At 40.4% G+C, this 26,694-nt stretch overlaps 3 protein-coding genes across 4 annotated transcripts in view; 2 read left to right on the plus strand and 1 right to left on the minus strand.

Annotated features, from left to right (window-relative positions):
* LOC119557858 (probable cyclin-dependent serine/threonine-protein kinase DDB_G0292550) overlaps nucleotides 1-6,615 on the minus strand; it is a 35,805-nt gene extending 29,190 nt beyond the window's left edge. For both annotated transcript variants that reach the window (XM_037870850.1, XM_037870851.1), the window contains exon 1: nucleotides 6,489-6,615. In XM_037870850.1, coding sequence (XP_037726778.1) covers nucleotides 6,489-6,604 — 116 coding nt within the window. In that variant the 5' untranslated portion in view covers nucleotides 6,605-6,615. The remainder of the gene's footprint in view (nucleotides 1-6,488) is intronic.
* A 2,535-nt stretch (nucleotides 6,616-9,150) lies between these two features.
* Nucleotides 9,151-10,119, plus strand: LOC119556588 (uncharacterized protein C9orf85 homolog). Its single transcript, XM_037868890.1, has 2 exons — nucleotides 9,151-9,292; nucleotides 9,353-10,119. Exon 2 carries the CDS (start codon nucleotides 9,378-9,380, stop codon nucleotides 10,098-10,100), a length of 723 nt encoding a protein of 240 aa, XP_037724818.1. The 5' UTR covers nucleotides 9,151-9,292; nucleotides 9,353-9,377; the 3' UTR covers nucleotides 10,101-10,119.
* Nucleotides 10,120-11,413: 1,294 nt separating this feature from the next.
* On the plus strand, nucleotides 11,414-16,169 carry LOC119556849 (DExH-box ATP-dependent RNA helicase DExH1). Its single transcript, XM_037869319.1, has 3 exons — nucleotides 11,414-12,274; nucleotides 12,441-12,648; nucleotides 12,709-16,169. The coding sequence occupies exons 1-3, from the start codon at nucleotides 11,600-11,602 to the stop codon at nucleotides 14,757-14,759; spliced, it is 2,934 nt and encodes a 977-aa protein (XP_037725247.1). The 5' UTR covers nucleotides 11,414-11,599; the 3' UTR covers nucleotides 14,760-16,169.
* Nucleotides 16,170-26,694: the final 10,525 nt, after the last annotated feature.

A 26,694-nucleotide genomic window follows, 5' to 3' on the forward strand; every position in this document is an offset into this window, starting at 1 on the left:
CATTAGATCTAACGGTACACGTTTCGTTTATATGTATCTATCGAATCGGACAGGAAAGATTCAAGATCTCACATCACACATCAACAAATATCTCGCCCCATCCGTCAATTCAAATTCAAATTTTCGAACGGCCGAGAATCGAAATGCGGAAGTTTTCACTTTCGTGTGTGTGATTTGGCAGAGGAGAAAGACATAGTAGGGGAAAAGTAGAAAGCAAAAGTCTATGTGCTAAACTATTGAACTTTTAATGAGCGGTGATCTATTAAGAATGTTTGGACATCATCAGCGAATTAAAAGCTCACACAGAGAAAAAAGTGTATTATTTGGGATTTAAAAATTCCTAATTGTTAAAGTAAAATTGACTTTAGATTAGAATATGTTTTAAATTCATCTACATTTATCATACCATAATATGTATAGTCGATGGCCTGGCTGCTAGTACTATAAGTTTCTATGTTAGTTTTAGTTTTATATATAAAATATGATTAAGTTAAAATACATTAACATTAACACTAAACATTTTTTATAGCATATTTTTATATGAAAGTACTACCTAAAATTTAAATATTTCCATCCTGGGGAATATATTTTTAGGTTTGTCCACTATTTTTTTTAGTGGCTATAAAGGCTTGCTACCTCTCTCACTCTCTATTCACTAAGCATCCCCATCTCTCTCGGTGAGTCTCCCGTGTCATTCATATGTAAAACTTAGTTTATTCAATCACCCATTCATGCGATTCAAATGAAGTTCGTCTGTGAAAGTAAGCCATGGCAAGTCCGAGAAACAAACATTTGTCCAACAATCAGCCGACAACAAATGGGTAAACAAGACGAGACATCTGCATCTGTCCGTTCACCTGGAGACTCGCCTAAGTTGTGACAGGTCGTGGTCCGATCCCCCGTTCCCCCGACCCCCTGACACCTGAAGCCACCCCTTTTCCTTCCCCTGCCCCGCCCCCTTCAGAAAAAATGAAATCTTTAAGAGGAGGAGATCGGTGAATGCCCTGCCGTCGAGTGGCGACTACAAATGAGTCAACAGCCTGGCAAACATGAATGCAAATATGAATATGCAGAATACCCTTCACTATCTTTGAACGCAGAGCCACATACTCAAAGCTTTAAGTTGGAAAATCTGTGGAAATGTGACGGAGACTGCTCTAGTTTTGAAAGTTGTATAACATTCACAGGGCTTTTTAATCCATTTAGAGATCTCTTTAAATATAGAAAATCGAAGAAGTACAAGTATTGAAAATTTTATAAAGCAACCTTCAAGAGTTTTACATAATTATATAGGAATTTTAGTTTCCCAAGTACATATTCAAATTAAAGCTTCCCCTAATTTGCTTATTTTCATTTTAAAACACTATGTAAGTAAAAGATTTCTTAAATTGTTACTTAAACTTCTAAAGGAAGTTATTTTAACATATTACATAAAACTTTTAAGGATTAAATAATCAATAAAAAGCTCAAAAATGCTGAATATGTTAAAAGAGTATGCAATAAAAAAAGTATTTCAAAGAAAATATTGATAGAACTAAAAATCCAAATGTTATATAAGAACACTATTGGAAACCAAAAATATTATTTAAACGGCTAGTAGTCTTTAAAAAAATCATAATAATTTAAACAACTCAATTGACCTTTAATGGATTTTGCGCATGTGGATTAACGACACTTTTCGAGCCGCCAAACGCCAAACATCAATGAACTTGGTGGATTTGTGGCTCTCCCTCGGCGGCTTTCTGCGCTCTGCTAATGACCAAATGCGTGCAGGTCTTGGCCAAATCGAACGGGGGCTGGGAGCACTTGGACAAATGGCCAATTACGATTGGCGACAACCATACAGCAACACACAAGACAACACCGATGGGTGGGAAACCCGTTCGAGGCGATGGAAAACATGGAAAAGATGAAAATGCTGCGAAAAATGTCGTATGTAAACGGTTGCCTTAATAATCGACATTGGTGGAAAGTTGCAACTGCCAGCCGGTTGTTGACCGCATCGATATATAAACAAATATGTTTGTATGTATATAATAGCCAACTCCTTGGAGTCTGGAGTCTGAGCAAACGAAAGCAAAAGGATGGGCGGGGACTCGCCCCTCTGAGGCAAACAAGTTCCCCAGAAATTTCACTTTTTGTTTTGCCGTTTCTTGGTTTTTTGGCTTGTTTTTAGCTCATTTTCAGATGGACTCGACTCGACTCCTTTGGAAATCAGCAAAAGCGTTGCTAATTAAAGCAATCGCAAATTACACAAATAAATAAAACCACAAATAATGAGCGTCTGGCAATCATTGCGATCGGCTTGCGATATACCTGCAGGTAACTCGAGTTGAACGAACGGAAATGAATTTAAAATCGGAGGGAAAATCAAACATCATGCCGGCCAGAAGATAATCTCAATTTGATTGGCTCTGGTCCCCGGAATTAGTCACAGAATTATTAGCCAAATTGAAATCAAATTAACCGAAAATGTGCCAGCAACAAACAATCAAAATAATGGTGAGTAAAGTGTGAAACGGAGGGAAAGAAACTTATAACATATCGAATATGAAAGCACTCTATAAAATAATGAAAACAATGTAAGGATCAAAGACCTTACTTAAGTATCAGAATGAATTTAAGGAATGCTATACACATTATTTTTAATTATCTAGAATGCTTACTTAAACAATATAATCGTTTAGTGTTATCAATATTATATGTATGCATTTGAATTAAGATTATAGTTAATCGGTTTTATTTACAATTCAGAATACCCTCCAGGTAGAGTATCATATATAATGCAAGAAATATTATTAAGCTCAGCGATTGCCATGCAATAATGAGCGAGTTTTCCAAAGGGGAAATCGGGGTGAGTGTGCAACTCCGAAACAAAACAAAATTTTATGCGGTTTTATGATTACCCATTTTTTTCGAGATTCTACGCCAGTGGATATGGGGTATGGATATGGGCATAGATATGTATATGGATATGGCCAGGCTGGTCCGTTCATTTATCACGGCACACGCTCTGGAACCGAGTGGCATGTAGCATGCAGCACGTTGCTCATAAACGCATTCGGCAGTCGGTGGTTACAACACCAACACCCGTCATAATTATCGCAGCAAGTCGTATAATCAGAGCCAGCCCAAAGGGTTGTATAACTTAGGCAAATCGAGGCAAATGATACATCGCGTTTCGCGGAGAAAGTCATCAACTATCCGTGGATTGACTATTGTAAGACCGTTTGCCATGGCCCGCGGAGCGGAATATTTGTATAGCCTGGTATGTTCTTTAATTTTTAATATGTATAAGAAAGTTGCTCTTTGATTTCAAAATATGATAATCATAAACAATCATTAAATAAATGCATATCAATTGTCAACAGTTGTACAGCTGTAAATAAAAAATGTATCTTTACTCTAAAGTTGCGAACTCATATTTATAATGTATTGCAATTTCCCAAAACTGAGAAAAACAATTATATTTTTATGATTAATTTAGAAGGTATTTGCATTAAAATGCAAAATGATATACAAATAATTTTAATAGACATAGTTTATATAGGATAAGGGAGCTAACACTATTTTCTATAATCAGAGTTAAATGTTGTTGTTGTGATTGATTTCCTATCTGAAACCTGCATTTGTTTTCATTAAAAATAACAAAAAAGTAGTCTATAATATAAGAAGTCTTTGACTATGTCTATCGTGACATTTTTTCTCTGGTTTTCAGAACTTACCACAAAGCATTTCCTTTACAGCTCTGTAATAACCAGCTTTTCCAGTGATAAAAGATTGATTGCACTCACACACACGCTCACTCACAAAGAAAAGCACATGTTTGCCAGATGATAATAATCCATGTTCTGTTATTCATAGTTTACAAACTGGTGAAAAAAATATTTTCAAAGTTGCAACTGCATTTTCGAAATTTAATCCGAGTTCGTTGCCTAAGTCTTTTGTTTTGCTAGCGGTAAACGGTGGATTAAGAGTCGGGTAAAGGCTGATATTTTTCGTGGAGCGCGGCACGTGCTGAGCGAACAATGGTCGCGGCTTGTTTGAGTCGCAGGTTTCAACGCGGCGATCGGCGAAAGAGATGGCGTTGCAGTCGTCGAAAGAGATGGAGAAAAACGCCGGAGAAAGAGACGCCGACAGAGACGATACAACGGAGATTTGGACCAGCTTGGCCAGCGGTCGTCGAAGAAATGTAAAAGCCAAAAGCATCGGACCCCAAAGAAGTGCCAAGCGAGAAAGCTCTCGGCCAGGCCTTCTTGTTGTAGCCGCTGATGTTTATATGTTTATATACACTCTTTCAGGGGGTAGTCGGGTTCATCGTTGAAATTTAGCCCATCTGATCGGAAAAGCTTTTTCCGATTTCTGCTTAATATGTATGATTCGAAATTATAATATTAATATTACTTAGGCATTCATAGAATATCAATCAATACATAAATATATTACACATAATATCTCCTTAACAGTACAAATGTACCAGTTTTTAATTTTAAAGATCTATCATTATATCATATATCATTAAATATATATTGTTAAACTGAAAGCTGTTCAATAAACTTTTTATTTCATATTTTACATTGATGATTTTAATTATTTTAATATTTATCACATATCAAAAATGAATAGTAAATCATCTTTTACTTTTAAAATTATTGTTTCTAATTATTACTATTAAAACAACAAATATTAAACTGATAAATTTATATCATCCAACTGTTCAATCTTTGTTAAATTCAAAATCACATTTGAAAGAGTATTCGAAACTTGTGTCCAGATTTTCAAAATACACCTGCCGCTGATGTAAACACCGGCTCATTTGAGTGATGCGCTTGTGTTTAGTTGATTTCGATGCGCTTTTTGCACACTGCTAGACTTTTTCTCGCTTGCCTCTTTGTAGTTTCAGTATGCTGGAATTTTTCTTCATTTGTTGCCGCTTTGCGGCTGTTGTTTCTGTTGCTGTGTGGTGGGTATAATTTTATTCAATAGAATTTATGCTTTTTTATGGTCAAGCTGGTGGTGGCGCGTCATGCGCGGAAACCTCATCGCTAACGGTTGTTTATGGCCAGTTTAAGGTTTTGTGCATAATTGTCTGGCTTGAGTCGTTCGTTGCTCTTGGTCCACGGCTCTTTAACTTCATCCCGCTGCAGAATGGTGCCCATTTAAATGCAATCAATCAATGACTTACGGCTAATTAGCCAGTGCAATTTAATGGAAATACGAAAACACTTCATTAGCAGTGCCACTAATGAGGCAACATCGCTTTACGACGTGTTTACTTTGTCGCCCAGCCACTTCAAGTTCGTTCTTTGAACTCTGCATTGCCACAAAGTGCATCGAATTTCAATTGATCGTCATTATGGCTTTATCGTGTGCTTACATTGATGAAATCGAAGATAAAGCGTTGCAAATCGACAGACTTAAATAATAATTGACACCACGATTGCTTAATGTCTTAATGGATTTTGTAAAGCCTATCCCATAAATTGAAAACAGAGAGCTAAAGATGTACCTAATATTGATCACAGTACGAACCATCCAATTAAAGAGTAAGTTAAGCGTGTTGGTAAAAATAATACATAATTGTTTATATTCATTATTAAAAAAATTACTGTTTTCTAGAATGAAACTAGTGTTTTCTGATTGTAAGAAAATAATTTATAAATTGTAAAATTACCTTAAATGGATTAATACGATTTATGGTATAAGAAAATTGTTTTTCAAAATAAAACAACAAGAAAGAAAGTTAACAAGTTTGTATACCCTTGCAGTTATAATTATTAAATTTCATTCGAAATTTTTAAAAATACAAAAAAACGATATTCCCAATAGTATAAGATAATATGTCGAAAAACACCGAGGCTGTAATTTGCTTCATATTATTTCCCCACCAATTTTCCGATCATTCTATGGCAGCTATATGATATAGTCTTCCGATTTTGATAAAACTAAATTCGAAATTCAGAACTTATTAAAAAATGCTATTTCCAAGCGTAGGAGGTTATATGTTAAAAAATGCCAAGGATATAATTTTAAATTTTTTTCGGATTATTCCTATGGGAGCTATAAGATATAGTTGTCCGATCCGGCTGGTTCTGACTTATATACTACCTGTAAAAGAAAGAAGACTTTTGGGAAAGTTTCAGCCCTAGCTTTAAAACTAAGAGACTAGTTTGCGCAGAAACGCACGGACAGACGGACATGGCTAGATCGACTCGTCTAGTGATGCTGATAAAGAATATATATAATTTATGGGGTCGGAAACGTCTCCTTCACTGCGATTCAAACTTCTGACTGAAATCATAATACCTTCTGCAAGGGTATAGCCTTCTACCATTAAGTCACACACAATTTTCAATAGTAACAATAATAAGAAAAAAATTTCATATATCGTAACAAAAATTTAATAGGTATTTCTAGGAAAATGTACATAACAAAAAAAAAAACGTTATAGACTTAATTAATAAAGGCATTGCTAGTGATTGACTAACCTGATGGCCGCTGACTGGTGGTTTGCCAGCACTCGCATACTGCCGCCGAATCTGTGCTGCTGCAGTTGATTCTGGTGCGGATCGAACTCCGGTTCGGGGGGATAGCCGCTGGGCATGTTCCTGCTGATTTGGCTGATGCGGCTCATCCGGCTGGCGTGCGATCCTCGATCGGAGTTGCACTTGGAGCCGCAGAGTGAGTTCTCGCAGAAGCGACAGCACTTGTTGTAGCTAAAGGTGGAGGTGCACAGCGTGCAGAATGAGTCCAGCTGCGACTCGGCATGATCGTCCTCTAGATCAGCGTCCTCGTTGACAGACGGATCCATTCCCAGGCCATGATGCCTGCGCATTTTAACCGTTTCTGTGTGACTACTGCGGTCTTCGTCGGAGCAAAAGTGATAGGGTTCGCTTTCGGTGTCCTCCTCCTCGCCCAAACTGCTGCCCGCACTGCCCTCCTGGCGTCCTCCTGCTCCTTGCGACATCCCAAAGCTGCTCAGGGGACACGAGGGATATCGGGTGAGTGAAAAGGGCCGCACATTGTACTTGCTGGCCATCGACAGGTTTTCATTGAAGTAGATCACATTGGGCGACTGCACTTGACCGGGTCCCGCCCTCTCGCGCTCCCTGTCCCTTTCCCTGCCCATTTCCCGGTCCATTTCCCGATCCCTGCTGATGCTGAGATCGTGGTATTTCCGCAGGAATGCCGCATTGCAGTCGGCGGCCGTGTATTCGTGCAGTTTCTTGGGCTTCTGGGCGGACACATGTGCTTGCTGAACATTTCCCTTGTGGTGATTCGAATTGCTGCTGTTGTTGGTGTTGCTGTTGCTGCTGTTGTTGTTGCCGCTGCTGCTGCTGCTGTTGTTGTTGTTGCCGCCGGAGCGCAGCAGGTCAAAGAGGCGCTGCTTGAGGTCGCGCATGGCCACATGGGGTTCTGTAAATAAGATTTAAATAATAATTTATTGAATATCATAAGTTATTTCCACAAATCAAAAGGGGTAATTATGTTAGTAATAGGCCTAGTTTCACAAAGACATTAGAAGAGCTCTTTTAAGTTATGTATTTAAACATATTCTACATTTACTAAGAGTGACATACAAAGTGGAATATGCGAGTGAGAAATGTTATATATTGCTTAAAAACTTTAAGTGCGATTATCTCAATATGTTTATACCCTTGCAGAGGGTATATTGATTTCAGTCAGAAGTTTGCAACGCAGTGAAGGAGACGTTTCCGACCCCATAAAGTATATATATTCTTGATCAGCATGACTAGACGAGTCGATCTAGCCATGTCCGTCTGTCCGTCTGTCCGTCCGTTTCTACGCAAACTAGTCTCTCAGTTTTAAAGCTATCGGGCTGAAACTTTCCCAAAAGTCTTATATCTTTTGCAGGTAGTATATAAGTCGGAACCAGCTGGATCGGACAACTATATCTTATAGCTCCCATAGGAATAATCGGACAAAAAAATGAAAAAAAAATATATCTTTGGTGTTTTTTAGCATATAAACTCCTAAGCTTGGAAATAACAATTTTTAAATAATTTTGAATTTTGAATTAAATTTTATCGAAATCGGACGACTATATCATATAGCTGCCATAGGAACGATCGGAAAATTTGTGGAAAAATAATATGAAAAAAATTATAGCTTCGGTGTTTTTCAACATATAACCTCCAACGCTTGGAAATAACATTTTTTAATTAGTTCTGAATTTCGAATTAAATTTTATCAAAATCGGACGACTATGTCATATAGCTGCCATAGGAACGATCGCAAAATTGGTAGGAAAATAATATGAAACAAATTATAGCTTCGGTGTTTTTTAACATATAACCTCCTACGCTTGGAAATAACATTTTTTAATTAGTTCTGAGTTGCGAATTTAATTTTATCAAAATCGGACGACTATATCATATAGCTGCCATAGGAACGATCGGAAAATTGGTAGGAAAATAATATGAAACAAATTATAGCTTCGGTGTTTTTTTACATATTATCTTATACTATTGGGAATATCATTTTTTGTGTTTTTAAATTTAATAATTATAGCTGCAAGGGTATATTAGCTTCGGCTTGCCGAAGCTAACTTCCTTTCTTGTTTTAATTTAATATATGTAAGTTTTCCAATTACTGGACATATGCATTAAAGAACATTTAAACCGAGAGTTCAAACTTAAAGTCCGTTAAATACAGTTTGACTCTAGTGTGCAAAATGGTTTGAGTCCCAGCTAAACAGTTTAACAGCTACTGAGGTTGCGAACTTGGACAGCAAGATGCTATGGCAGATCTGGCATTGCTGGGCAAGTAAATTAATGAAATTATATTTAAGAGCAAAAGTAATCAGTGGAGTTTTAAAACACTTTCCAATCAATTTTTAGCATGCTTTAATGGTATAAAGATCGAGCCTCACAGTTGTGTTATTGAACCGCTGCCGAGGCTGTCTAACGATCAGGCAACACTGGCTTTCGGTCAATGAAAATCTTTTGCCAATTGTGAAGTAAAAACATCTTGAAACCACGGTTTTCCATGCTAAACTTAAGCCCAATCCACTCGGAAAAGTCCACACCCTTGTTTCACACGCGGAAAATGATGTCGAATAATTAATAACACGGAATAACACAACAAATAATTTCCCGCCGCCCTAAAAGCGACCAGTTGGAAAAGCAAAGGAAATGCAGGCACTTCGGTGGGAGCCCACAGCATATTAGCAGCCGCAGTCAACGGTCACACTGGCCAAAATAAATAATTTTTTTAGCTCGTAAAAAACGCGTACACTTTGTCTGTGATCGAATTAGCCTAATTAAAGCAGGTAAGTCAACAAAAACAGGTGTCCAACCGAGGGTAGACCTAATAAACTATGTGTCCACAGCAAAAGCCAGCCGAAGGAGCCAAGGATGAGCACCCAGCGCGGCAATGTGAGTCGCACACGTGCGCAGAAACACACAAATCGTCATGTTTTCAAAAACGATCTGCACGACAAGACGCCGCAGCAGCTGCGATTGAACGCGATGCATGTGTCCACGGTCTGCCAGCGGTGCAAGGAGCAGATCGAGTGGAAGATCAAATACAAGAAGTACAAGCCGCTGTCGCAGGCCAAGACCTGTACCCACTGCAAGGAGCGGACGGTGAAGAAGGCCTACCATGTGGTCTGCCGCGACTGCGCCATCAAGGCGAATGCCTGCGCCAAGTGCCTGAAGAGCGCCACCGAGGTGGCCATCGAGGAGCCCCAGCCCACGCCCCGCGAGGAGCAGCAGCTGCAGTCGGAGATGGACCGGCTGGTCAAGTCCTTTTCGGAGCGCAAGCGGCGCGCCTTCCTGCGCTACATGAAGAAGGGCAAGAAACAGGAGAAGGGTCAGGATCAGGACAAGGACCAGCTGGATGAGCAGCAGCTGGAGACCCAGGAGAAGGCCAAACGGGTGGCACACACACGCGACGAGCTGTTGGACAAGATCAAGCAGCTGAATCTCGCCGCAGAGGATGAGGAGGACGCGGATGACTCGGACTTCGATTCGGAGGAAGACGATGATGATTCCGAGTTCGACTCCGAGGAGGAGGAGGACGACAGCGAGGAGGAGCCACACAAACCTGTATCTGAGAAGCCCACAAAGGCGAAATAAACCTATTTTTTGTTAGCTACTCATTTTGTTTAGCTTCCTGGTAGAGGAGGGAGAGTTCGAGTATTGCGAGGCAAAGGAGCACTCGAAGGCGAAGCCTGGCAGGCCCAAAACCGAACTCAAGGCGAATAAGAGTTCGTTGCAAAGGAGAATAAAAGGTGAGGGGGCTGGGGACCGACTTCGATTCGCAGGCGGAGACTAGCAAGAACAGTAGAATGATAAATCTGTGTCAAAGAGAAGAACCCGGAGGACAGCGATTAGGAGCATCCGAAGCAGGGCTAAATAAACCAATTTATTAAAGACCAACAGCTTTGTTTACCTCCTGGTAACCAAAGTGAAAGAGATGGCAAGTTTGTAGTTTCAAATTCTTGGAAATATAGTAAGAGCTTCAATAGCTTTTAAGCTTAAATAAGTATACTAAATTAAACAACTTTTGAATGCCTTAGATTGTCGTTAATTGTTTATGGGGCAGCTTATTGGTGTACAATTCGCAACAACATTTTATTTATAATTCTTTATGTTTCAAAGGCTGTTCCTGAATCCCATTTGGTTTTCCGAAATTTGGCGGGTTTCGAAGACTAGCATGTCATCGCGCGTTGTCAGATGAAAGTTCTGCTGGATGGTCAAAGCGTACCTCGCGTTGAAGCTTGCAGTCGGGATGACTGTGGCCGTCCCCGGGGCGTTGTTCTCCTCCTTCTTCTGTTTTTTTTGGTGCCGGGGGCATCATATCCTGCTCCTCAATTAGAGGCTCATCGCTGGAAGCATCTCGAATAGGAGCTCCAGAATTCTCCATGTTGTAGACGTTAGATTCCATTGTCGAATAACAATGCTTTGCTTAGAATTGTCAAAGATAATAGAAAAGCCTACTAGGGCGTTCAAGGAAATATGAAATGCATTTGATATTTCAGCAGTAATCGTAAATATATCCATAAATACATGTGTATTTATTTTTCATAACTGCTCCGGAATTCATTAGCAAAGTCCGTTAAAATGCTTTTTTGCTTGACGAACTATATAACTTGTTCAAAGAAATCGACATTATTTATTAAAAGCAAAATCATATTTAATACTTGTGAATAAGAAGTTTTGTTAAAGCTGTCATACTATTTATTATATTCAATTTAATTTTATAATGATGTAAGTCACATCAACACTATAATTTTGGACTTTTAAAAACAAGAAATAGTTCCAAATGTAAAAATACAAGTATTTTTCAAAATTTTAAATAAAAGTATTTTCTAACACTGCTCTGTTCATAAGTATTCGATACCGATACTTGTAAGCAATCGATACCTTTTTGGTATTTTGATATCAGTTGGTCCACTTTGGGAGTTCATCGATATCAGGTGGTGCACTTTCAGGATTTGGAGCAGAGCTTAGCATATCCCATATATCATAGCGTACCCTATGCTACAGGGGCTGTCCTGTCATACCTTTAATACCTGACATTCCTCGCGTGACGGAGCAAAAAACCAAGTGAAAAAAAAAAATCATAAAAGGAAATGGAGGACAGCAAGAAAGAGGTGAGTATTAACCGTCGCCATGGCAGGAAGAAGGGACCGCCGATGCCAGGAAATCCGCCAGGAGTACTTTTGCCCAACGGAAACGGAACCGGGCCGAAGAACCCAGCCAAGGCGAATAATGTGGGTAAAAAGGCCTCGAATGCCGGCAACGTTGAAAAACTGAGCGCCGAAGAGGAGAAGGCCCTGCGCCAGCTGGTTACCGACTTCGTGCAGAGCCGCGAGCCGGCCCAGCAGCTCCGCGGACTTACCAAGTCGCAGCGTAGCCACGTGCACCGACTGGCCCAGAGTCGCGGCCTGAAGACAACTAGCAAGGGTTCCGAGGAGGATCGAGTCCTGACCATAACGCGACCGCAGTCGGAGAGCCTCCAGCACTTCCTCCTGGACAGCGCCAAGCTGCACATGAGTGCCAAGCTCATTGATGCCCTCCGCGAATTGAACGGGCCCGTGGAGAAGCGCCTGGACACCACCTGTCCGGGCTTCGTGCGCCACAATCGGCTTCAGGAGGAGCAGCGACCATCAAACTTCGGCCTGGTCGGACAGAGGCTGATCCCGCCGCCACAGAGCAACCGCAACAGGAACATTACGCAGGAGCGACTGAGCCTGCCCATCTACAAACAACGCGAAAACATCCTAAGTGTTCTGCAGCGCGAACAGGTAACCACAATCTATCCCTATCCTGTCTCCAAATTAGGTCTTTAATATAAGGTCCGAATATAAAAACCATATGTTTTTTCAGATCTTTAAAGAACTTAATTGACATCTTATCTTATTCTTAAGACTTATTACAGTATTCCTCCTAATACTTGATTATTCCCCACAGGTTTTAATCATTAAAGGAGCCACAGGCTCAGGCAAATCCACCCAGTTGCCGCAGTACATCCTCGAATGGGCCACCGATCATCGTGCTCCGGTCAGGATCGTGGTGAGTCAGCCACGTCGCATAGCCGCAATCAGTGTATCAGAGCGGGTATCCAAGGAGCGCGGCGAGGCGCCGGGCACTACAGTGGGCTATCAGATTCGCATGAACAGTGAGTAACAGACGCGAAATCCAGCGGACTAAACTTAAAAACATACTCCGTTTCCGACAGGCAAGTGCAGCAGCCAAACGGTTTTAACCCTGACCACCAGTGGTTGCCTTTTACGTGCTCTGGCCATGGACGGCGAGTCTTTCTTTAAGAACACGACTCACCTAATTATCGACGAAGTACACGAGCGCGATCTAAACACTGACTTTCTGCTGCTGGCCACCAAATTGGAACTGCAAAAAAATCCCCAACTCCGCTTGGTGCTCATGTCGGCCACCATGGACTTGAAGGCTCTGTCCGACTATTTTGGCAAGGCCTCTGTGTTGGATGTGGAGGGACGTAGCTTCGGGGTGAGGATCTTTCATCTGGAGGATATTCTCAGTGAGACTGGCTACATGACTCCAAGAATGGAGCAGTTTTTGGTGGAGCCGACAGGCGAAGAAGATCCCGGCGAACTCCTGGCCGCCTATTATGGTGGTCGCACAATAATTGACCCCGAAATCGATAACGACTTAATAGTTTCGTTGTTGGAGCTCCTATTGCGCAGGGGCGACACTGGAGCGGTGATTGTTTACCTGCCAGGGTACAATGATATGACCGCCCTGATGGACCGCTTGGACATGGCTCTGCCAAGGGAGAAGATCAAGATCTTACTGCTGCACAGCCAGGTGGACAACAACGAGCAGCGCAAGGTGTTCCGGGTCTATCATGGTGTACGTTTGAAGATCATCCTCAGTACAAACATAGGTCAGACTTCAATTACCATTCCTGATTTGCTCTACGTCATCGACACGGGTCGCGCCAAGATGAAAACCTATGACCCTGCCACGGATGCCTCTCAGCTATCCAGTACGTGGATCTCGCAGGCGGATGCCAAACAGAGGGCGGGAAGAGCTGGACGCTTGCGCCAAGGCATCTGCTATCGCCTCTACGACAGCGAGCGCCTGGCCAGGATGGACCTGTACACCATTCCCGAGATCATGAGACGAACCCTCGACGAAATATGTCTGCTGACCAAGGTGACAGCTCCGGACAAGAAAATAGACAAGTTTCTTGCCTTGGCACTGGATCCGCCGCAACCGGAGGCCGTGACACAGGCCTGTTCGAGGCTGCAGCTCTTAGGCGTGCTCAGAGAAAAGAGTGAAACGATCACGCCACTGGGGCGAATCATTGCCGAACTGCCCCTAGGAGTGCAACTGGCCAAATCATTGGTCTACTCAATTTACTTGCGCTGCCTTGGGAGCATGACCATCATTGCGGCCTATCACTCGGTGAGAGATCCATTTGTGTTGAACACGGACCGGAGCAAGAAATCGGGTCAGCAGACCGCCAGCCGACTTCATTTCGCTGGCGACGGGATGAGCGATTCGCTGGCCGCGTTGCAGCTCTACGAGGAGTTCACAAACTTGAAGCGCATCAATATCGGCGAGTTTTGTGAGCGCAATTTTGTGTGCCGCCACTCGATGGAGATGTTCGTTTCGGCGGTGTCCACTCTACGCGACACCGTGTACCGCATCTTCGGTCCCAACCAGGCCAGTGCGCGTTTGGCCACGTCCTTGGATAAGAATACGAACATGATACGACTGGCCCTGACGGCAGGCCTGTATCCCAAGCTGGCGTATATGGACCGGGAGAACAAACACCAGCTTGTTGCCGAAGGAGATCCCTTCGTTCAGGTTTCGAGAAGCTCTTGCCTGCTAGGCAGGAAGAAACAGAAGGCTTTGGCCAGCGAATGGATCCTTTTTGTTGAGAAGAGCCGTACTGCGGACCAGAGGTCCACATTGGAGCACACCACCCTGGTGAGTGCCCTAATGGTGGCTCTGGCAGGCGGAAAGGTGTATCGAGTTGAACAATTCGACTCGGAGGCGCTTTTGTGCCTGGATTCATGGGTCCGCATAAAATGTCCAACTGATTGTGGCCGACATCTTCACAATATGCGGAGGATAATGGATCGCGAGGTTGCCGAGTTGGTGGAGTATCGCAAGTTCGGCTCGGCTGGCAAGTGGATTGGTCCAGATACGTTCTGCCGACTGATGCAGGCAGACGTGCAATCTGTATGCTTGGCCGAGGGCAAAAGTCTGCCCGATGAGGGTAACTGTGATAACGACTATTAAATTTTACGCTTACGCCAAAAACTGGGTACATACGTAACACAGACTCACAGTATTCGCAGAGTGATGGATCCGTAAAAATTAATCTACTTTTTACGATAAACCTATATTTGTACAGTGCGTTTCAAAAGCATAAGACAGCATTTCGTACCTGATTAGGGCAGCTAAATTCACAACTGAGAGGCTAATAAAAATTTCTCAAAAACCTTATTTTTTAACATCGAATATGTAATAAAATATACATCATTTGTATAAGAATTTTTATACAAACGAGTTAAAACCCGGAATCGATTCAGAACAATATTTTAGTCTGACTCTTAAAATGTACAAAGCATTTGTTAGGTAATGCAGTTTCCACTGTACTTATTAATTATAAATGTACATTTTAAGTAACTTACATAATTATTTTGCCCAATGTTCTGTTTTTAAGTTCTTGTGTATCTGTGTTAGCTCACAACTACGTATGATTCCCTAATATTATAAACATTAAAAAGGCGACAAATTCAATATATCTTGAAATTGTTTAAGGGGTTGTATACATTTGTAACCGCTAAAAATTGTTTTTTTTATTGCATTCTCTTTAAGAATATGAGAATATATCACGAAATTCATGCTAATCAGAACGTTAAAACCGAAGATCGAGCATATTATAGCTAACTATAAGTTCGATTGGATTTATTTTTCAAGGTACTGATCAAAAATTCTTGTCGCTGAACCAAGGGAGTTATTAATTATTGAAATTAGAATTTTTTAAAAACAAATACAATTTATTTTATTTTGTTAAAACAGCCGCCTTTTCTGCTGTAATTAACACTTGTTAAATTCTCTATGTTCAGGGACAAGATAATTAAAATCTAGCTACTTTTCGTGGTACAAGTGTATAAAACACCTTAGTCATTAGCGCTAGCATATAAATTATTTTAACAACATTTCTTCGTATCCAACATACTTGTACTACAGTCTTTAGGTCTAATAGGCATTTTAATTAACTTGAAATGAGCTAACACAAAACACTAATCATTAAACTAGATTCCTTAATAGTATGACCATTCATAATTGTTAATCCTAAGAACAATTAAGAATGTATAACGAGATCTCTATACTTTATTTTACCTACTTGAAGGACAGATTTCATTTATCTGGTTTGATTGTTATTTTTGAATGCTTTGCTCGGTTTATGTGTAAATTCTAAATGCTGGCAGATACATTCATACATGGAAATCAAAAAACAGTCCTGAAAGTGAAATGCAGAAAGACTTTAGGACATTTCCGAATTTAATATTAAGTCTCTGAATCTCATTCCATGTCTCACGGCAGGCATTTATAGATGTAACTATTTTAAGCACTGAAACGCACTGTAGTCACATTTTAGGAACTGGAAACACACAGGGAATTAAAAATGTAAACCAAAAATATGAACTTGGAGAGTGTGATGGCGGGCACTCCCTAATTGCCGGGTGAAATTATGTGTGCCACAAGTGCCACATGATGCCGGGGAGATCGCGACTCGGTGTCGGTGTCAGTGTCAGCGAGCCCAGGTGGTGGGCGTGGCAGTTCCCTGCGGTGCATTGGGCCATGGCAGTCATGGAGCTGGCGTTTATGCTCCACCTGCCCCACCTGCCTCCCACTGTCCATTCAGGCGCAAACAAGAGCGGGCAAACAGAAAAAAATAAGAGTTAATTGCACAGACGACGCAGTCAATAAACCTGAAGTCGAGCTTGTCGCTGCTGCTGCAACAATGGCCACAAAGACACCGGAGCAACAGCAACAGCAGCAGCAACAGCAACAAAAGACGGCAGCTTACTTACAAAGAAAGTGAAATTAATTTGTTATTTTTCGGTCGATTGTGGCTCTTTGAGTGATGCCTTTGAAAACTGGGAGAGAGCATGGCCAATCTCCACGGTCGACCCTACAAATTCGATGTATTTTTCGCTCCCATAGAATGTGTTATATGTGGAAAATAGTGTATCAAAATATTTTAAATTAAATGTTTACCGTGTGTAGAAAATTAAAACAAAACACTATAAAAACATAATACTATGTTGGATTTTTTAAAAGCATTCTAAATGTAAATTCAATACAAAAGTATTTATCATAAATGTAGATATTCTATAATAGCTAAACAGTTACAAATGTTTTCATCATCTGCATATTATTTTTTTTTAAATTTGTATTACATTCCCAATGTTTTTTTGTAATTTAAAACTTGAAATTACTTCCAACTATCGCTGCATTGATTAAATCTTGAAAAATCCGTCCTCGTCTAAGGTATTTTATAATTTCCATACAGATGATCTATGCTTCCTTTTCAAATAAAAACTAAGACATTTTTTGTGTCTCTAATTTTTGAAAACATTTTTTTTCACTCTGAAAAATTGTAGTTAGAAATGTGTACTTTTTATGCATAATCTGTTTACGCTACACATTTTTCGAAAGCACACTTAAGTCTACAATAAAATAAAAAGTAAATGTAAAGTATTTTTGATGTACCTACAACTACAGCTTTTAAGAATAAAAATCTACTAGATGTTTGGAGCGAAAAAAAAAAATTGTTTTCCAGATTGTAAGATAATGATGAAATGGAAAGTCTATCAATTGATTTGACCCAAATGAACTGCACCGCAAAAGGGGAGCTCCAATAAAATGCAACTCATCAATGGGAATTGCGGGAAATCACAGCGGCCCAACCTCGAATTTTCCACAATTTGCACAGAGAATTCCGCAAGAAGCCATGAGAAATGGGGGCCACCAAGAAAACCGCAGATCAATTTTCCCAGATGACTCCTCCATTGTCGGTGGCTGCCATTGAACTCTGGCGAGGATGGGGCTGGCCGAGGAGAAGGTGGTCGTAGTGGCAGTGGTGGAGTGCCAAATGAATGGTAAGCGCCAATAGGCATCTGCTCTCGAAATCAAATGAAGTCAAATGGCTCGATGCGCAGGCAGCACTAATGGATACGACCATAAACCTGGCCAGCGAGTGGCCCGGCTTCCATGGGGAAGCAAGCCAGTTGAATGCACTCGCCATCGCCATCGATTCCGATTTAAATTGGCCACGGATCGAATTCCCATTGCCAACCAGCTCGGCAGGTGTCTCTTTGTCTTTGTCATCGTCCGCGGACAGGAAGGCGGAGATTATTGGACGGAATCGGTGATGTCAGGGATTTCTGGGTTAGTACTTAGCCTCCTTCAGAGCTATTCTCAAAACAATTTTGTTATCACCCGCTTAAAAAGACGTACTCCTTCGGATTTTAGTAAATTTTATGTCGAATAAAATCGGTTTTATTTTAAATAATCCTGGGAAAAAAAATAGGCCCATATATTAAAACTAAGTAAATTATAATATAAATTATTAATTTCATCATAAAAGATGATTTGTATGTTATTAAAAGCTTGGTTGTTTTATTTTTTGCGATTTATTCACTCATTTAAATCAATAAAAAAAATGTACAAGACAGTAAGTTTTTACATTGGCTAGGTTTATGCGAAATAATAAATATTTCTATACAGAAGTACATTTTATAATACATTAAATAAACTAAACTCTTATGAATCTAATTAAATTTCTAGTAAATGCAAGGTGGTTCTTTTAGAACCTTTTAAACGGGTATTTTAAGCATCCAACGGAAGATTGAGTAATATCATCTTATATACCAACAGATTGAAACTCGATCCCACCGCGGATCGCATCCGCAGTTAGGCGATGAAATGTGAGCTAATGACGGGGGCCCTCGACTGATTGATGATCGGTTTGTCGTTTCGGGGTCGCCAGTTACAGTTACATAATTACACCAAATTGGTTTCGGCAGATGCTGCCGCCAGATTTGCGCTGTTCCCAATGCCCCATGCTCCATGCTCCAAGCTCAAAGCCCGATGATCCCATGGCCCAGGGCTCCCAGAGATGACATCATCTCACATAATCGCACATCTGCAATAATCCCAGACATTTGTGCAGCACGGAATGCATTTCGGTAATTCCAAATTCCAAATTTCGAATTCCAAACGGGGGTATTATCATGAATATGTACATATGCACATACACGAATTCGGGGAGGGATTGGACCGAAGGTAAAACTCAGAGATCACGCCAGTGAAAGTCTGCCCCTTTAGCGGGGTCAAATCAATCAGGCTGGGCGGTGACCCGCCGCTTGGGGAACTGGGGGAACCGTCTGTCCGTCTGGGTGGCAATAGAAAATTTCGGGGGACTTTCGGGGATTTTCTCGAGAGCAACACCTTTCCAAAAACAACGCCTAATTATGTCATTAAAACGCTTGGCTTTGGTGTGCGCTTTTTAACGACGATTTGTGTGAAGCTGACCAGCAATTTCAATTTGAATAAAAAACATTATGCTGTAATCTTTGTTTTCTTAATAATATTTTCTCCCTTCTCGAAATGAGAATTATGAGATACAAAAATCCATTTGATGTTGATAAGCTATTTCCATTTAAATTACTACTTATTTATTCACTCGTTTCAATATGAATATTTTTGTATATTTATGCTGAATATACTTTGTGTTTACTTATGATGTTGAACTATATAATTACGTTTGTTTATAAATATTTTTGTGACTTTAGAAATAACCAAATTTTTTAATAATATTAGTCCACAATATTATAGGCTTTGGCATTAACTTCTTGTGAATATTTTTTCATTTTCCTTTTTTTTTACTGACTTAATGTGTTTCCATTTTAAAGATTTATGCTATATATTTAAATTTAAAATGCAAAGGGTAAATATATTTATTTTGCAGCTTGTTTATTAAAGCATCCTTTTCGAAATGCAATCGAATCTTTTTAAAATTTAAAGGCGCAGTCGAAATCGTCTAGATTTTATTAAAGACTAAAATAAAAGGGAGGCTGTGGGGAATAGCGGCGACCCATGACGAACCTTAACTGCGGTAAAAGTGAAGTCATGTGCGAGTCTTTGGGGCACCGAAAAGTAAAAGCCAAAACGAGAGTGAAGTGATGGCAAAGCAAGCCATGATCGTGATTCGCATTTGGCCATGGCCAACAGCAACTAGCAACATGAATGGCCAGCAACTTGAGCCAGCAGCAACTAGCAACCATCGGCCAGCAACATTAACAACAGGAGCCGGAAATCTGGTCAGGTTGTGACCCCCGGAAGTAGTCGCCACGATCAATCAATATCGGTGGCTCTATGCCGACCTGTCATTATTCATGCACGACTCGAATGTGGTGTAACGTCTGCCTTATGCTTTGTTTGTCACAACAATTTAATGACGGGGCCGGATAATATTTTGCCATTTCTTTTTGCGGTCATTAAAGTGCCATAAAATGTTGCCAATTCCATGGCAAATATTCGGCAGCTCCCGAAATCTGATAATCCATGTTTATATCTCTGTTTGTGTAAGCCGAGGCGAGAAATTGCCCAAGCAATGCAGCAATGGATGGCCGGAGGCGTGGCAACAACGGCGCCAATCAGTGGCAACAACAGCGATAGCACGGCCAGCACAACAGCAACACCGGCAACACCGGCAACATCTGCAACATCTGCAATACCAGCCACTCTCCAACGGCAACATCAACAGCTGGACAACAGTAATAGCCAAGCCATGATACACTCAGCGAAAAATTTCAATTTCCATGTGTCTATAGAAAATGAGTTTACAAATGCGTGGACATTTGCTCTTAAATAACAAGAATGTTTTGAAAAATCAACCAATAATACATTTTTATACCCGTTACTCGTAGAGTAAAAGGGTATACTAGATTCGTCGGAAAGTATGTAACAGGCAGAAGGAAGCGTTTCCGACCCCATAAAGTATATATATTCTTGATCAGGATCACTAGCCGAGTCGATCTAGCCATGTCCGTCTGTTCGTCTGTCCGTCTGTCCGTCTGTCTGTCCGTCCGGATGAACGCTGAGATCTTGGAAACTATAAAAGCTAGGCTATTGCGATTAGGCGTGCAGATTCCTGAGCTTCTTACGCAGCGCAAGTTTGTTTCAGCAGAGTGCCACGCCCACTCTAACGCCCACAAACCGCCCAAAACTGTGGCTCCTACAGTTTTCATGCTAGAATAAAAATTTTAACTGAAATGTATTGTTCTCATCAATACCTATCGATTGACCTAAAAAAAAGTTTGCCACGCCCACTTGAACGCCCACAAACCGCCCACAAACTTCAAAAAATCGTAAATATGATCGCGGATATCTCGGAAAATATCAAAGATAGAGAAATGGGATTTCAGATTTAGATTCCGTAGGCTTGAGCGCAGCGCAAGTTCGTCACGCGAATATGCCACGCCCACTCTAACGCCCACAAACCGCCCAAGCCTGTGGCGCCCACAATTTTCATGCTAGATAAAAAATTTTACCTGAAATGTATTGGTCTTGTCAATACCTATCGATTGATCCAAAAAAAACTTTGCCACGCCCACTCTAACGCCCACAACGCTTAAATCTGTCTACCGCCGGTAGGTGGCGCATTTCAATCTCGCTCTGCTGCTTGCATATCTCCATTTACCTTTGGTCCCTTTAGCTGAGTAACGGGTATCTGATAGGCGAGATACTCGACTATAGCGTTCTTCCTTGTTTTTATAATATATTATTTATTTTATTAAAAAAAAATAATAATACAAACCAAAATTAAAAAAAATATAAGTTGTACTATATAACATTTCTTAAAGGCTTTTTAATGTAACCCCCATATTTATTTAAAGAAAACATGAGAGGCCCGTTAAACAATATTTAAGTTATTTCAGCAATAACATGAGAGGAAGCTAATTTTTCAAAGCTTTTCTATTTGTTGCCTTGGTTAATACTTAATAGTAAAACCACCATAAAATGGTATTCTGTGTGTTTTGTTGTTAATATTGCCAATTGATAGGTTGCCACCATTTAACTATTATATGAGGCAATTTGACCTGACAGCTTTTTTGTGTGTATATATGCGGCAAATTGGAGTTTTAACATACCGATAGCTCTTACGACAGTTATAAGATTTAGTCTCCGCTTTTAATACATATAATAAAATTTGAAATTCTGAAATAAAACGGACGGGCCGATGCTGATCAGGAATATATATACTTTTATGGTTAGAAATGACTTCATTGCATTGTAAGCTTCTGAGTGAAATCATAATACGCTCTTAACGGGTATACAAATAATCACGCCATTCAGAAAGCATAGTTGTGTATTTTTTTTCCTAATTTAAAGATTGTATTTTTCAATAGATAAGCACCATCTGGTCTAAGCAAGAACTTGCCTCTGACCAATTCGATCAGCTGTAGCACCTAGGGCTCAAGGTATTTCATACTAAAGCATTATGAAGCAATAATTTTTGTGAGTGTACACGAAGAAAATGCACAACGGCAACTCTTTTAAACAACCACTTGTTGCATAGTCCGATGTCAAGAGCCTCTGCTTTGGTCAAGCGCCAATTGAGATGTGGCAGGTTGTCTGGTCAAGATCTCCGACTACCTGGCACTCCAATCCTCACCTGGAACCACCCCTCCCCCGCCCGGGGAAAAGGTCATTGGATTGCGGGGCACGAATTAAAAGCTGGCTTAGTCCCCAAGCACGAATTGCCTGTCATGATTATGCGATGCTATCCATGATATATAACCCCCTTAATCTCCTAAGTTTTAATTTACCCTGTCTGCTTATACAATGGTATTTGCCTATTTCTTTTGGTTTTTGCAATTTCACGATGTACACAGAAAGTTGAGGAAATTCAGGATAAATATGCAATGATGGCAGATTTTGACGAGTGTTCCCAAAAGGCATATTCTGGGTCAGAAGTTTTAAGCCTATCCAAAAAATCACACAGGGGTAAGAACTGTGTATAAGTCAATAGTATTTATTAATTTCAGCAGAAGAATAAATATATTTTCGAGGAATGATTTTGTTTTTTCATTAGCTTGGCATATTTTAAGAGTTTTCTTTCTTTAGAATCATTGACCAATGTGACATATGTATGTCACATAACTTTTTCTTTTCCTTTTTTGCTTTTCAAACAATTCAATAGTTTCCCTTGTAAATATATTTGTTTTTTCCCACATGCAGCAAATAAAGAGTTTAAATCGGTTTAAAAATTATTCAAATCTGTCTGGTAATTTGATAACCGATCCGCTTAGCCGCCAATCAATCGCCCAACATGTGTTATATAAATTGTATAATTTCCGATAACTGTTTTCCAGCCTGATCTTGGGCTAATCGTCTTATGTGTGACATCGAAATGCGTTCGAAAGTTACAGGTTTTTCAGTTCAAAAATGCCATTGTGCCGAGTTATTGGGACGCCGGGGCTTATTTATTAACGATGGTTTCACTTTCCAACCACACAATTACGATCCGATAAAGGCGGTGAAAAAAAGAACGACAAACGAAACCAAACAAATTTGTTTATAAATGTCGCACAATATTTATTTGTTGACGCCGTCGTCGTCATCATCGATATGTCATTGTTCGACGCGCTAGGGGCACTCGAAAATTTATGGGGCCTACAGCCGACTGACTCCATTCCGCGGAAGGTGAAGGGTTGACAATGGGCCACAGAATCGAAATTGGCTGGAATTGTAACAATAGAGCCCGGCCAAGAGCAAGACTAAGCGATTCCAATTCGAAAGCGAGCAGGCGGCGCTGAAATTTATGCATAATTTCTGTGACAAATGCCTTAAAACGGCGGCGAGAGAGCATGGAAAGTGTGAAAAGTGCATTGATAATTATGATAATTGCCTGGCCCGAAAGGAAAAACAACAAAACTCTGGGGCCTCGCTCTAACTGGGAAATGATGAGTTCGGCAATAGATACAGATACAGATACAGATACATTTTCACGTTGACAAAAGACAGTCGTATTGTTCAAGTACACTGGCTAACTTTCATTCTTAGCCACTCGGCAGAGTCACTGATTTGTGGCGGTTGCCGTTTCTTATTTGTTGGCTTATTTCTCGTGTTACCACTGTTTTTGGGTTGCCCGCCTGATTATATGGTACGTGCTATTTCATTCGCCGACAGATACAAGATACACAGATGCACAACTGCCAACCGCAAGACAACCAGCGACATCCCAAGGGGAGGGCCATAAGATGAGGTGATTAAAACCGAAGGCTATGCGATTCGCGAAATGCTCTGCGGTGTGTTTTAAGGTATTTCCTATATATCATAGATTTGGTTGAGCTTAAGCTATTGAATTAGCATTTTGTATCTACATTTTGGTAATATTTTCACAAAAGATTTCTGTTTTTTTAACCTATTAATAATAAATAACTGCAAATATTAATGCCAGCATTACTTCAATATTTCTTTGATTTATCTGAATTCATAATTTGAAAGATAATTTGTAAAAATCCGTAGTATTTCTAATGTATTTAATGGCTTACCATGTTCGAGATACGTAGGCTTACTACGTATTTTTCTCTAACCCACTCACAGTTATCGAGCAAGTTATTGGACCCTCAACTGAGTTACATCAACAGCTACAACTTGATCATGATCATGATCATGGCTGCATCGCTGTTTTACAAGATAACTGTTGCATCTCGCGAAGGAACCCCATCCCCATCCCCAGCCCGGTTTCCAGCCCAATCTTCTCCAGGTGAGTTGGCCTACCTGCCCATCTACCTGCAATTATGATCCGCTAGCTGGGGATTGCCTACAAGGCATGTCAACGCCTAGGACCGCACTCTCCAGTTTTTAGTTGGGTGCCAATGTGGGGTATCAGCCGGAATACGCGGGATTCTGGGAAGCACTTCCCGGCGGGCAGATTTCCCATTGACGATGGTGGGTACAAATTTCAAATGGAAAAAATCACCACTTATGCAAAACGAACGGGCGAGATTTACTTTAATCACACGGCTGGCCAATGTGTAAAAGTGAAAATGCAGCAGCCGATGGTGTGTTGGTGTGTGGTGGTGGTGCGTTGTTGGGTGGTGCAAATTATGAAATTAGTATTATGTGAAACGGAGTTTAAAGTGTGATTAAACTGGAGCTGCAGTCAAAGTCACACACATGTGTGTGGGGCATAAAGCTGAAGAAAAAAACCCACCTGCCGCATAATAAGCCGCCGCCGTCAAGACAATGAAAGTCACCTAAGTACCCACTCCACAATAAGTGTGCAGGGCAATTAATATCATTTCAACGTGGATGTGGATGTGGATTTGGATGTGGATGTGGATGCGAGAGCCACCGCTATGGTTTTCCGAGTGAGCGAGTCGCCCAAATGGAAATGCCGTCGCCGGCAGGTTAGACTCTTCGATGATCAGGGTTAAAGAGCGAGGTTAGACGAACGCTTTTAAAAATAAATCGAGAGTTTTTCAAGATAAACTAAAACTTTTCAAGATAAACTAAGTCCAAAAATACTATATAATTGCTTAGAACTATTGATATAATTTAAGGATTCACTTTTTGAGGCTTTAAGCTTTTATTCAGGACAATGAAAGTCAGTTTGGAATGGGTTAGCCTACTGATTTTATGTTATATAACACAAAATGTTTCTCCACAAATATTTAACAAGTAATTAAGAAAGCTTGTTCCTTATTTATTTGAATTAAAAGAGTAATATGAATCCAAGACCTTCGACATTTACCACTGGCTTAAATATGTATACTTAAAAGTACTTATATATAGTCCCAATAATCGAATCCATTTTAATAATCTTGGTTTTAGGAATGACAGCTTTCTGGTTGGTTGGCAAAGTGTGGAGAGTCCCACCAAATTCCTGGAATTATCGCCAGCTTGCGGCGCAATAAAAGACCAGCTGGGCATACCCCCTGCTACCCAGTTGGAGCTGCGACAGGAACCCACGATGAGTGCAGCGACAAAAAAGCAAATAACAATACCCCGTGGCTTATTAGCAATGCCACTTAGAAGTTGGAGCAGGGAGAAAGTCATCCAGCCGAATGCACATGGAGAGGTTGTGCTATGCTGTGCTGTGCTGTCAACTGTCCCACCTGTCGCCCCGCGATCCCATACCATACGATATGATACCATACCATCCCGCCCGCAGAAACCGCAAGCGCACTCAAGTTTGTTGCCTCAGTCTTTTGTTCTGCCACGGCCGATGGTTCATGGTGAATTGCGTAGGGAATTGCCCTAATCGCGGTTTCGGTTTCAACCGTCAATCGTAATCGCAATCGAGGAAAATTTCTAAGCAACGCCATGGGGCATTGGCACGAGATCTTCTTCAATTTTTAATATATATAATTTAAGGCCCACGGGGCCATAAAAAATAAAAAGCCATAATATATGTGCGCATCTCGACGTGTAAAAGAAAATGAGCTGATTCGGCAATTAATAGACCATGAACACTTTGCTAGACGAAGAAAAACTGCGCACCACTAAATCCAGCCTCAACTTAAGTTTGACTAATGCGCACTTATCAAGTAAGACCTAAAAAACAAAACTAGTTAAAGACGAAAGTCTATAAATAAATGGGTTTAATTGAGATGGAACATGTCTATTTTTGGCCATGTTCTTCACTCTAAATGCAGGTTTTAGTGGCGTGATTATGCTGCCCACTACTCGTGAAAATCATTTAAATAAGTCATTAGTATATAAGCAAATGTTGCATGTCTTTAGAAAAAAACCCTTTAAATGCTAATCTATTATTTCACGATTTTAACTATCCGCATTTCTTTGTGTATGCAAAATTATAGTTGGTGATTGCTTTATTTCACTTTTCAGCCATTGTTTGATGAACTGAATTTGCATCTTCAAGGGAATATTTTTAAGCTTCGATTTTATATTTAAACATTATGTGGTACATATATAACAATATTATAATAAATGATTACCATTCAAATGTTTTAAAAACACTTTTAAATTATTTCTTACATTTTATACTCAGCTAGTATTTTTTTTTTGACTCACCGTTTAACTTGTTTAATAATCAAAACTCAAGCGGTCGTCGCTAAATTCCTTTTGGCAATATTTCTCAACATTAACACAACATATTAATCATGTTTCGTAATTATACCCG

This window comes from Drosophila subpulchrella, chromosome X (assembly GCF_014743375.2).
Source record: "Drosophila subpulchrella strain 33 F10 #4 breed RU33 chromosome X, RU_Dsub_v1.1 Primary Assembly, whole genome shotgun sequence".
In the NCBI taxonomy this organism is placed as follows: Eukaryota; Metazoa; Arthropoda; class Insecta; order Diptera; family Drosophilidae; genus Drosophila; species Drosophila subpulchrella.

Excerpts from the sequence above, each read along its gene's own strand:
- LOC119556588 (XM_037868890.1), top strand. The coding sequence starts at position 9,378 with ATGAGCACCCAGCGCGGCAATGTGAGTCGCACACGTGCGCAGAAACAC.
- LOC119556849 (XM_037869319.1), top strand. The coding sequence starts at position 11,600 with ATGGAGGACAGCAAGAAAGAGGTGAGTATTAACCGTCGCCATGGCAGG. Across the intron at positions 12,275-12,440 it reads GTGTTCTGCAGCGCGAACAG|GTTTTAATCATTAAAGGAGC; the intron begins GTAACCACAATC and ends TATTCCCCACAG. Across the intron at positions 12,649-12,708 it reads CTATCAGATTCGCATGAACA|GCAAGTGCAGCAGCCAAACG; the intron begins GTGAGTAACAGA and ends CGTTTCCGACAG.